The sequence below is a fragment of the Mandrillus leucophaeus genome, unplaced genomic scaffold (genome assembly GCF_000951045.1).
Source record: "Mandrillus leucophaeus isolate KB7577 unplaced genomic scaffold, Mleu.le_1.0 Scaffold148, whole genome shotgun sequence".
Taxonomy (NCBI): Eukaryota; Metazoa; Chordata; class Mammalia; order Primates; family Cercopithecidae; genus Mandrillus; species Mandrillus leucophaeus.
This window is the reverse complement of record NW_012101454.1, coordinates 4682180-4695498: the sequence shown is the minus strand read 5'-3', so window position 1 is coordinate 4695498 and position 13319 is coordinate 4682180. Positions and strand designations below refer to the sequence as shown.

Below are 13319 nucleotides of genomic sequence, written 5' to 3'. Positions count from 1 at the left end.
TAGGAGGAGGCCTGTAATGGTCTGGGCATGGTTTCCTGACCTTCCCCAAGTAGTAGGGCTTCTCTAAAGATCTGGGCCCAGGATTCATTCTTGCAAGGTTTATTCTGTTTCCTTCAAAAGGAAACAGAATGTGGTCTGAAATTGCATATAGTCCCCACATTCATATGTTGAAATTTTAATCCCCAAGGCGATGGTGTTAGGAATTGGGGCCTTGGGGTGGTGATTAGGTCACCTCTGCCCTCAGGAATGGGATTAGCACCCTTATAAAGGAGTCCCCGGGGTGCTCTCTTGTCCCTTCCACCATGTGAGGACACAGCAAGAAGGTACCACCTATGAACCAGGAAATAGACCCTCACCAAACCCTGAATTTGCCAATTCCTTGATCTTGGGTTTTCTAGCCTCCAGAACTGTGAGAAATAATCTGCTGTTGTTTATAAGCCACCCAGTCTATGGTATTTTGTTATAGCAGCACAAACAGACTGAAACTTGTGGGACTGCCGCTTCCCTCCCAAGGCTGGCACCACAAGGGAAGCCTACTCCTGGCCCCAGTCTTTCTCTTGAGCACCAGCAAAGTCCCTGAGAAAAGTCTGTGGGTAGGTGTGATTTTCCCTTGTGCCTGAAGCTCCCAGGGGTCCTATCCCCTCATGGTGTCACACACTCAGCCTTTAGCGACCGGTTAAAAATTTTAGCTGAATTCTTACCAGCTTGTATAACATGTGGCACCTCTGCCAGGTAAGTGAATATCCAAGCCTGTGTCTCCTTGAAGGATCTTGACTGTCCTTAGATGCTGAATTGGCCGGTTGCCCTGCAACCACAGCTCTATGATGGATTCAAGAAAAGCTGTGACTTCACAGATTAGTTCTCATTTTTTTGTTGTTGGGGTTTTAAGAATAAGAGTAGCATTTTTTCTACTTTTCTACATACTGGCAGAAGCCAGATGTCCACTTTACATTTTATGATCATCTATGAATTTGATTTTTTCTTACCACACCTTACTGAGAAAACATTTCAAAAGAAAAATCATTGTTTCCTGACGTATCAGTAATGCAAAAATAAATCAGTGGAAACATTCAGGTAGATATGCATTATTCTTAGAAATTTCTTTCCCAGAGAACAAGCAGTCATCTGAAAAATGAAAATGATCACATCTTTATCAGGACACACATCTAATGTGGTGATATAGTGATTAACCATGGTTTGAAATTTAGATTTAATTATAGCTTCCAATAGGTTGTTTCCTGCAGTTGCTTCTGACCCACACTCAAATCATTATTTATTATTTTCCTGAGACTTACACATTTAAAAGTCTAATTGGATAGCATTCACCTCTGCCAAGCTCAGACATGGATTTACTTGCTAAAGGCTTTTAGCCAGATAGTCTACTCTGAAAGTTATAGGAAGCCTTTAAGTACTTAGAAGGGAAACTAGCGATTAAAAAGAAAATGAATTGCCTTTATTATAGGGAAATCTAGCTGCCTGGAATATCTATAGTGTTAACAGTTATACAGAAAATATTTATATTGTGAGATAATGCAAAAGAAATTCCTGAATATTATCCTAACACGGTAATTTGCTACTCTAACGTTTTTTTCCCTCAGGGCATGTGCCATGCTTCCCCTTACAGCAATAGGTTTTAGCTATATTAGGAAACTGTGTCATTTCTTAAAGGCAGCTACTTACTCATGAACATTTATTGGACATCTTCTGTATTAGCTACTGGAGGAACCTGAAATATTGCAAAAGAAATAATTATTCTGAGTAATTATCAGAAAGGTATGGCATTCTTTCTGGATCCACTTTGTCTAACATACAACTCCCAGTGATATTCACCATCACACCACAGTCCCAGCTCCTCTGTTTATCACACTGTTCTGTCCTTTGAGGTTGAGACAAAGCCAACCATGGATTTCCTCTTAGTGTTCTCCCATGAACCTTTAGTCTCTCTTATCCCTGGCCAACTGGAGCCCTAACTCAGCTACAGTGTTCTGATGCATCTCCCCTGCAACCCAAACCTTCTACCAGGTACCTCACTGAATGAAAATGTCCTCATTCACCTCCACAAAAAATCTGAGAAAACAAATTTATACCAAAGTGTACTTTACCAAGACATCTTTCTTAAGAGGATATCTTTCCTATAATATTTGTGTTTGTTTTCCTTTTGATTTGAACAGAAGAAGACGGTATAACCTCAGGCAGGTGACTGCAGGTATAACCTGCAGTCCTGCATATCACTCTGGGGGCTGGCTGCTAGTCTGTATGTAGGCAGACCGCACTAACCTTCATGTTCAGAAGCAGACTGCAGATCCACTCCTATTAGAGCATGTTTTGCAGTGAGCGTAATGAGGTTGGTCTGTGTTGCCTACACATTCCCGCCTGTTCATCTTCATGACACCTGTGTTGGGAGTGCCGTCTTTGGAAACAGGACAAATTTTTCTCCTCTCCTTTTTTTGCTTGAATTTTCATCTTGGAATTCCAGTGTCAGTTTAATGTTTAGGGCTTGTTTAACTGGCACAAATTCCAATCCAGGGTTCTGGGGCTCCCAAGACATCAAGTTTCCTGGTGGGAAAAGATTACAGTAGTCCCTCCTTATCCTCAGGAGATATGTTCCAATATTCCCAGTGGGTGCTTGAAACCTTGGATAGTACCAAACCCTAAATATACTATGTTTTTTCTATATACACATACCTATAATAAGGTTTAATTTAAAATTAGGCACAGTAGGAGATTAATAAGCACGTAATAAAATAGAACAACTATAAGCGGTATAGTGTCATCAAAGTTATGTGAACGTGGTCTCTCTCAAAATATCTTATTGTACTATACTCACTTATTTTTCAACCACAGTTGACTGTGGGTAAGTGAAACCATGGGAAGTGAAAGTACAGATAAAGGGGGACTACTGTATTCTCTCCTGACTTTAAACTGATTAAAGAAGACCAATCATCCCCCTACTTGTTCCCTCTAAGCAACTAACAGAGGAAGCACTCCTTCTTCTGGGTGAGCTTCCTTGGGGGGCCCAAGACATTGTAGTGCAACACTGCATACCCATTCCCGGGGGGCCCAGTATGTCACTGCATTGGGCTTGGCTCAAGAGATAACAAAGTAAAAAGACATTCAGTGAATTAAGTTCTCTGTAGTCTCACCGCTGTAAAGAACTTGTTTTAAGTCCTCTGGTGTTGAACTGGGGAGGCAATACCATAACCCCATACCTACGACCACTTTAGAAACACATGTAAGAGAATAAAAAGAACCTTAGAGTTCACTCAAGCCGATGTGCTGTGAGAGGTTAGGGATGGGTGTGTGAAAAATTGAGCCCTTTAGTTCAACTTTAGAGAATCTGTACTTGTATTCACTTTATTTTGTACCACTTTATACAATATTTGTTTTAATGTAAGAGTTTCCTCCTAGGAATGTATACAAGTAGGCAAAGGTATATAAAAGAATATTCTTAAATTTTTTTAAAACAGAAATATTGGAGATAACCTAAATGTCCATCAAAAGGCTAATGGATAAGTTGTATTCAGTTACTTAATGAAATAAAATACTGTATAGCAGAGAGAAAATCAATAAATTAGAACCTCATATATATATACACACATAAATAAATTCCAAATAGATAATGTTGAGGTTTTTTTAAAAAAATGGATGCATAAATATATCATTTATTGTAAATTTAAAATATTAAAAACATCAGCCAGGTACGGTGGCTCACGCCTGTAATCCCAGCACTTCAGGAGGCCAAGGCAGCCAGATCACCTGAGGTCAGGAGTTTGAGACCAGTCTGGCCAACATGGTGAAACCCCCACTCTACTAAAAATACAAAAATTAGCCGGGCATAGTGGCACACACCTGTAATCCCAGCTACTCGGGAGGCTGAGGCAGGAGAATCACTTGAACTTGAGAGGTGGGGGTTGCAATAAGCTGAGATCACACCACTGCACTCCAGCCTGGGTGACAGAGTGAGACTCTGTCTCAAAACAAAAACAAAACAAAAATCACACAAACAAAAAAAATGATGTATTATTTTGAAATGTAGTTAAAGCATAAAAACACGGATACAAATGATAAATATGAATTTCAGGTAGAGATTTTCTGTCTCAGAGAAATAGGGTTGGGGATGAGTACCTAAGAGGTTTGAATTGTATCTATTTTATTTTTTAACATGGTGGTAGATAAGTGTTTACTTTATTCTATATAATTTTTCTTCTGAAATATTGCATTATAACAATTTTAAAAAGAATGAACCCTTTTGATTTAAAAAGCTTGACAGCCAATGAACAAGGTAAAGGAGGCTCAGGGATGTTGACATGCCCAAAGTTACAATGGTCTCCACGCAAACCTCTGTGGCCCCTTCCAGGAGCGCCTCATAAGTCCCATCATGACTCCTGGAGTAGTGGCTCTCGAGCTTTAGCAGGCTTATGGCGAAATGCATACTTTGCCTTTACCTTCACCTGTGATTCCCATTTAGTTGGTTTGAGGTTGGGCCTGGGAGATGCAATTTTTATCAAGCATGCCAATGATCTTGGTGGGGACCATCAGGATACTTTTGAAAAACACAGATCAATCCCCAGGAGCCCATGGTCCTTCAAGCCTTTGCCAGAGACTCATCACTAATAATTATCCAGAGTCAAATAAGGATTGAGTATAAGATCCAAGGAGCATCAGAACTATGACTTTCTATACTGCTAGTGATTGTTTCTGTGTCATGCTCAACACCATGAAACCCCTTGGAACCTGTGTGGTTTTGGTGGGGCAAGAAATAATGTTAAAATGTGATGGAGAAAGCTGGAAACAAGTCCTGAATGTTGCTACAAATTATCAGAGATGAAACTAACAGTGTAAGGGGAATTACATAAACAGTAACTTGGCATTAATTGTGGATGGATGCTGTTATATACTCTTTTCCCCCGTTACCAAAATGAATTTTTTTTGTTTGTTTGTTTGTTTTTTGAGATGGAGTTTCACTCTTGTTGCCCAGGCTAGAGTGCAGTGGTGCAGTCTCAGCTCACTACAACCTTTGCCTCCTGGTTTCAAACAATTCTCCTGCCTCAGCCTCCTGTGTAGCTGGGACTGCAAGTGCACACCCACCATGCCCAGCTAATTTTTGTATTTTCAGTAGAGACAGGATTTTGCCATGTTGGCTAGGCTGGTCTCAAACTCCTGACCTCAGGTGATCCACCCACCTCGGCCTCCCAAAGTGCTAGGATTACAGGCGTGAGCCACCGCGCCCAACCAATAACTTGTGTTTTTTAACATACCAGAAAACATGGAAAAATGTAAAGAAGATGCAACCCACCTTTACTACCATAGCTGAAATAGCAGCTATCTGTTATGTGTGAACTGGTTGATGTGTTCATAGCTTGAAATTAGCCACAGTGAAAGTATTTACACCACAGAAACAGGCAAATGGCATAAATCAGAGCCTTCACTTCTATCCTAGTCTTAGTTGTTGAACACTTACTAGCAAACCATTGAGCCATACACATACACACATATGTGAATGTATTTATATACAAATGTTTAGATATATATTCCCCCCAATATTTAGATAATACTATAATGCAGTTTTAAACTGTAAGTGTTTTTCTGACCTAAAGAATATCCAAGCTATCCTGGGAAATTAATAGAACATCTCTTTCTCATATCCTATGTAGGGGGAACAAGGACCACAAGGCTTTCCAGGCCCAAAGGGCACAATGGGCCGTGGCCTCCCAGGCCAGAAGGTAAGTGTCTCAGGATCTTAGAGAAATGCTTAGGCTTAGGATCTCAATAGCTTCACTTTAACTTTGGAAGAACTCTCATATATGTGTCACACGTCCCCTTACAACTCTCAGAAGAAAAAAAAATCCACTTGAAATTAAATCCTTGTGCATTGCTTTTTCTACCTATAAATAGGTTTACTTTATAAAATGTCCTTTTCTTCGAGAGGTTGAGGCAGGGGGATTGCTTGAGGCCAGGAGTTCAAGACCAGCTTAAGCAATATAGTGAGATCCCATCTCTATGTTTTAAAAAAAATCTCATTTTCTTTATTCGCAGAAGATAACTAATAAAAGATTTATTAGTTATCTTACAACATACTTACAACATACCATGTAGGAGATACCAGATAACTCAGGAACTTGGTAAACTGTGTAATAGTTGTATGTCCTGAAAGGTGAACTGATTAGGTGGTATTATTATATCTCAAGGTCTCTTCACTCTGAGACCTCTGGTTCATCATGAATTAGATTATGGTATCTGATGGGATGTAAATAAGTTACCCCCAATTTTTTTTTCAAATACTGCATTTGTATAAACAAGAACTGAAGGTCTTCAAGAGATGCCAGTTGCAGATAAACCAAAGTATAGAGCTTTTCTTATCTGGCTTTTATATTCACATTCTGAACCTATCATTTTACCCTATTGTGTAAAGGGAGAGCATGGAGAACGGGGCGATGTGGGAAAGAAAGGTGATAAAGGAGAAATTGGAGAGCCTGGATCTCCAGGAAAACAGGCAAGAAGTAGTTTTTAATGTCTCACTGTGATTTTATACTCTAACTGGTTCCAACCTATATTGACTTTTACTCTTCTTCTACTAAGTAGGGTTTACAAGGACCCAAAGGAGACCTAGGACTTACAGTGAGTATCCATTCTAGAGGGTAATTGAGGGTTTTGTGCTTGCAAAATTTTTGCACTCATGCTTTAGCTTTATAATTACGAATTTTTGGATGCAGAATTCCAGTTTCTATTTAAATGAGAGCAACTACTACCAGCCCAGTGTTGACTTAGATGCATGAGGTAATTGAATCTGACTGTGAGGGGAGAAATAAAACTTTGTCCTGCCTTATGGTGGGTGTGTGTGACTACTCCACTCGGATGCTTGGTAGAAATGATCACACTGCTATTACTGGCCAAGAAGGAGGTGGCTGTTTCAAAAAAGCCAGATTACCAAATGACTTTAATTTATGTGGTTCATCTCATTTTAGAATGAGGACTCTTTTTTCCTGAACTAGTTCCTTTAGAAGTGCTCTGAGGAGAGCAGCAATCACAAAATTGGGATTACATTTATGTATTGATTCAATTATTCAATAAGTATTTTTTGAGCATCTACAAACATTTTCCTGTTCTCCCCACAACCATTAAGAACAGAAAACAGACTCTTTAAAGTCTCATGAGTGGAAGGCAAAGTCTCATTCTTCCTTTCTGATTTGAAGGCAATCCATCTTCTGGGGTTGAGGAAAAACAGATACCTTTTCCTTTTTTCCTGTTGGACTTTTCCAGGGGTTGTGGTCTAGGGTAGCTGACTCGATGTACTGTACTAGGAACATCCAAGTGTGAGGGAGTGACAGTTCAGTTGGTGAAGGCAAGAGCTGAGAGCTGGGCATGTGACCAACAGAACTGCACGTGTTCTGTGGGCTGTCTGCCTTTTTCTCTTTGCTGTTCCCCACCATAAGTCAGACCCCCAAAGATGCCCATAGTAGATGAAGTAGCTACATATGCACAATTTCTCCCCAAAAGTGGCAGGGGAGAGTGTATGTAAATGAGCAGAGGAACGTTTCCTGTAGGTTTATGCCTGCCCTACTGTCCCAACATGGGGAGAGGGACTGGTTTCCTTTCTCCATTCGTTTATTCATTCATTTCACCAACTTTTATTGGACATATCCAGTAAACCTTACTCTGAGTCAGGCTCCAAAATAGGCACTGGGGAAATAGTGGAGAGTGAGGCTACCTCTCAGAACTGAAGGAGCTCACAGCCTGGTGGAGAGAAAGACAACAAAGGGTGTTCACCTATAGAGTGATAAATGCTATGATAGAAGAAGTGATCTGGGGGTCCAGAGCAGACAAAATGGCGTATGATGGTGTTTGAGGGCAGGATGGGCTTTATCTCTTGAGTGGAAGCTTTTCAACCAAGAGGCAGAGACCTTAGAAGTAGGGACATCATTCTGCTGACTTTGGCTTTCTAGATTCTGGAAGAAGAGACTAGCAAGACAAGAAGAGTGAAGGAAAAGAGAATTTGCATTCAGTGAGAATTTAGTGTGTGACAGGCTCTGTGTTAGGCTCCTCTACATCAGTACATGTTAGGCTCCTTACCTAGTACTGCAGGGTGTTTTAGAGGCCCCTGATCTGGAACCCTGGTCCTTTTCCAGCTGCACTCCTTCCTCCAGGTGAGAAGTCCTTGGGGCCAAAGCGCATGCACGTATGTCCCTCTGTGCCACACACTGGAGACATGGAATTCCAGAATTCTTGGTTCACACATTGGAGGCATGGAATTCCAGAATTCTTGGTTCAAATGGCCACAGGTTTGGAGAGCTGAAGCACTGGCCTGGATGCACAGGTCCAGCCAAGAGGTGGCCAAACAGCAGGTGGTTTCAGGGGATTTGGACAGAGCTTGGAAGTGAGCACTGGTTCACGGCATGAATGCTGGCCAAACCCCCATGCAGTGTAGGACTAGTGGGTTGTGGTACAAGAAGACGGTGACAGGCTGGTGGCAATAACCTTCTCTTACCTAAGATCCCACCTTTAATCTGCATGACAGCTCCATGAGGTAGATATTATCTCTACATCAAATGGAGACATACAAGTTGGTTGAACATTACACCCAAAGTCATCTAGCTGGCACATAGCAGAGCCCTTATAGCTAGAGGTGGCCTGTCTGATACCAAATTCAGGCTACTCCCCTATGAAAGCTGTTCTCAAAAGGCCTCTTTCCTCTCTCTCTCTCTCTCATCCTTTCTGTGATCAAATGTATCCCCCAATAGCTATCAATTGTGCAGATCCATTTTAGACTAACAAACTCCTCTTTTAAGAGGCAAATGCCATTGATGGCATTAAATGTTTTAATACATCCCATAAAATTATTTAAAAAGACTCTGTTTCTCCACCTGTCACTTTGGCATTAGCATTTCCCAGTGTCTGGCCTCAGTCTTCCCTCTCTTCAAACCCTCAGGGAATGCAGCCACTAAAGGCAGGGGACATACAGTTTGAAAAGGCTAATTCAATAGCACAGTGATGGCATATCGTGAATGAAAAAATAGTGTTTTTATTTTAAACAGAAAGAATATATTTATCGAATGTGGGGAAGGGGAAACACACTGGTTTTAAAAAGGCTGAGAAACCCTGCTCCAGGCAATCTTATTTTTAGTCCCTGTTTGAACAGCCAAGTGTCTACTGGCATTTCTTAAATCTACCCCCTACTTGGACAATTCTCCTGAGCACCAGATCTTACATCCTAGGCTGCCCGTGGACATACCTAGTTGGATGTTTTATAGACACATGAGACTTAGCCAGACTCAAGCTGGGCTCCGTCATCTTCATGAGCTCCCAACCTGCCCCCATCCCACTCCTGCCTCTCTCAGAGTATGGCCCCACCATCATTTGCCTCCTCTTAGACTCCTTCTTTCCCTCATCCTTTCTTCCAGTTACTCACCAAGCCCCTCATTCTTCCCCTGGAATGTCCCTCCAGGCCTGTCCTCCTCATCCATTACTACTACCACAGCCTTCCGATGTCATTTTTTTTTTTTTTTGCCTGAATTATTTAGGAACCTCAAACCCCTCCACTGGCTGCTATGATCATCTCTCTTAAATAAAAGTTCCACCAGAGCTCTTCTCTGCCTAGGGATCATGTGAGTCCCACTGTTCAGGATAAAGTTCATACTCTTCAACATGACACAAAGGTCCTCAAGAGTCCATCTGTCTCCAACATTTCTTGTCATTGTTTCTGCTATGTGCCCTGATTCATAAGTTTACTCGAGTACTCTAATGCAGTATGCTCTGAGAGAAGGCCGACCCCCTTGCCTGAATGCTCCCCTTTCCTATCCCAACCTGGTCAGAGTCTGCCTCCCTGGACCACAGTCGCATCCCCATTCTCCTGCCCCAGGAATTCCCAGCAGATCGAGATAGTTCCTCGGCTGTCCATAGCACTTATGAAAGCCTTCGTCTGTCTACTTCTTCCTAGATTGTGAATCCTTTGAGAGATATAAATATGATGCCTTCATCATTGGCACCAAGTAACCAAGGTAGTTGTTCAGTGATTTTAGGGGAAGGAATGAACTCTTCCAGTCACTTAAATGCAAAGAACATGAAGAAAACATTTATATATATGGTGACTTCAAGCATTTTAAACCTGATTATGCCACAAAACATGTTGCAAAATTAAAATCCAACCTTAATACATGCATTGCTCTTTTAAGTGAATAAAAAGCAAATATTCCCATAGAAGAAGGTAGGACAAAGAACATACACAGATATGCACAAGAGAAAACAACTTGGAAACATGCATATGAAAAGAAATGTAGCCTCACGAATATTTTAATTAATGTAATTTAAAACAATGATTTTGATCTATCAATTGACAAAGATGATATAATAATAACAGCCGGTATTGTGTGGCTAAAATAAAACAGATTTTCTTATCTACTGCTGTTGGAGGTGTCAGTTACTACAACTTTTCTAAAGTACAGTATGAGAGTGTGTATCACAGAGCCTTTAAGTGGCCATACATTCAATTTCAGTAATCAAGTCTTTCAGAATCCTTAATAATGTGGAAAATGAATTATAATATAGTATTGTGGCAAATTATAACCATAAAACTTGATGTATAGTATTTTCTCCATTTATAAAAAATTAAACATAAATATATAAATACATACATTTCCCCTTTCTAGATATTTTTAATATAAATATATAAATATGTACATTTTACCTTTCTATACATGTTCTTGTTTCAGATTTTTTTAAATGTCTTTTTAAGTGTGGGAAAGCATGACAAAGCCTAGAAAAAAAGATGACTGTTGACTCTCATTTTGTAGAACTGCATTATATAACTCAGCATTGCGGTAGATGTTCTTTTTAAATAGCCACTTGGAATCATTAGCTTTTACGTACAGTTTAAAAAGTTAAATTAAAATATTATGAATATTCCCTATATATTCTACTTTTGAGCCATGTTACCGGCTACATCACCTCCACCTTGATTATGTCATTATAGATTTGTTCTTAAAAGTTTTACTTTTGCACCTGTTAAAATTTATTTTCTTAGATTGGGTCCACTGGTCCTCCTGTTGAGATCTAGGCTTCTGTTAATCATCTCTTTTAGCGTCAAGTGTTAGACAAATGTGGAATCCTGCCTTCTCTACTCTCATCGTACTTACTTATAAACACACTGCACAGGGAAGAGCATTGGCAGCTTTATTTCTAGTACACAGCTCATTTCAGGCCCTTCTGATGCAGCTCATGGGCAGCAGGACAAGGAAAGGGCATTCAGGAACATGGGGAAATGTCACAGAAGAGCCAAAGCAAGAGTGTTAAGAAGCTGAAGAGAGGACTTAAAAAATCAGGAACTAGCACAGAAAAAGAAGAGAAAACACAGCACAGAATGAATTCTCTGCAGGCATTGGGGCTTGTCTTGGTTGCTCAGCACATGTGGTTTAAATTGTGTAACTGAATGTATATATAGCGCCACACTGTAGGTATGTTAAAGTTGCCAGACCCTGTGTTGATGTGTGCATTACCATTGGTTAATCCATACCATAGCCCTGAGACACAGATACTATTAAGGCACCAAATGCCTGAGGTCACACAGCTGATAAATGCTGCAGTTGCAATTTGAATTCCAAAAGTCTCAGCTATTAAGTTTCACAGCTCAAATGCATTTTAGTTATGGTATATTATAGTCAACTTTTGACTTCTGTGTTATTTTATTTTCTGCATTGAAAGGATTAAGTCAAATGGTCAATGCTGATTGTAATAAGATATCTTTTATAGCTATAGGAAAAATATTATAGTCATTCATATAGTGATACATTTTTCTTTTTATCCCCTAGAAAGAAGAAATTATCAAACTTATTACAGAAATATGTGGTAAGATTTGACTCTCAAGAAAAAACCATCACTTTAAAGTATTAGCCCCACTATGTACTGGGTTGGTGAGAGAATGTGTTTGTCCAGATATATATTATATAGCTAGTGGGAAAATGTAAAGCTCATTTGAAGTCAATGGATACTGAAAGGAAGCAGTAAGAGAGACTGTGGAAATCCTGATGTAAGAAAATAAAATCATCTTCCCAGACTGGTTAAGGCATGTGAGGGTGCCGGCCTAGAGTATGTAGGCAGCCGGGCCTTTTGTTAGCACAGTACTCGTTTGTATTCTGTGACATTTACCTGAGCTGAGAAGAAAAACTCAACAAAGGAAATATGACTACAAGAGCCAAACTGGTATTTGAGTCCAGCCTAGCTGGTGATTAGAATGTCTGTGTTTTTCCTGAAGCCATGAATTCTTTCTGAGTAGAGTTTTGAGTTGTACTCAGTCCCAAAGGTGGGAGGACAGAGTCACGTGTTCACCTTGCTTCACAACTACTAAATCCTTCCATGGCTGAGTGGTAAACTTAGAGTTACCAGAAAGAGGAAGTAAAGAAAAGAAATTAGCCAAAAGACAAGAGACTAATGGAATAATGGTGGGAGAATCTTCTGGGTTTAAAGTAGTCAGAGGCAGGCATATTGTTGTCCTTCTATACAGAGAATCCCAGAACCAGCTTATTTCCTAGAAGACTGCTGGGCCTAAGAATCAGCCTGAGAGGCTCTCTAGTGAGACAGCAATCTAGACATGGCTTCTGGGTTCTAGAAGCCCTATAAAAATAGCACATGATTTCCTGATGGTTTTCTGCAGTAGGCTTATTGAACAACACAAAGATATGAATAAAGAAACAGAACCCTGATAAATTTCCTGGTGACTCTGGCAACTGCTTTACGTGGTTGTTATCAACTTAAATAGAAGGTTTTTTTTAACTGACTAGTGTTCTCGGGGATTACTCCCCTCAAAAGCTTTCATAGCATGGATGTACTGCTGGCCTCCTTGGTATCGTGAAAGCTGCCATAGTTGTCATTGTGGGTGACTGGAGACATAAACTAGAGTAGTTAGGGATAGCTGTTCCTGTGTACATTTAAGATCCTAATCCTTCCACCACAATGACAATTTTTCATCCCATTACTTCATCCACTGGCCAGCCTGGTGAGCAAATTTCAATTTTCATATATGGCTATGGTTGAAGACTGAAATATCAGCTTTCAGATTCAGATTAAATACAATGGTGGGATGATAAACAGCAAATGTTGGATGGTGGTTACCTCTCTGGGAGAGGAAGAGGAATGTTATTGGGACGGCATCCACAGGGCATGCTAACTCTTTTAAAAATATTTTACTTTAAAATCCAAGAAACAAGCACATAAGTATTTATTATTATCCACTACAGTGTTTTTCCCCACACATATATTATATTATATATTATGTATATTTTAAAAGAGTCAAGTATAGAAACCAGAAGGGAGAGAGCTGTCAGGTATTT

General features: G+C 40.1%; 1 protein-coding gene across 1 annotated transcript in view; it reads left to right on the top strand.

The window, feature by feature from the left end:
• Positions 1-13319, top strand: part of COL28A1 (collagen, type XXVIII, alpha 1) — a 198752-nt gene that overhangs the window by 161827 nt on the left and 23606 nt on the right. The window contains exons 28-31 of the mRNA XM_011974720.1: positions 5655-5723; positions 6413-6493; positions 6583-6618; positions 11802-11838. Coding sequence (XP_011830110.1) covers positions 5655-5723; positions 6413-6493; positions 6583-6618; positions 11802-11838 — 223 coding nt within the window. The remainder of the gene's footprint in view (positions 1-5654; positions 5724-6412; positions 6494-6582; positions 6619-11801; positions 11839-13319) is intronic.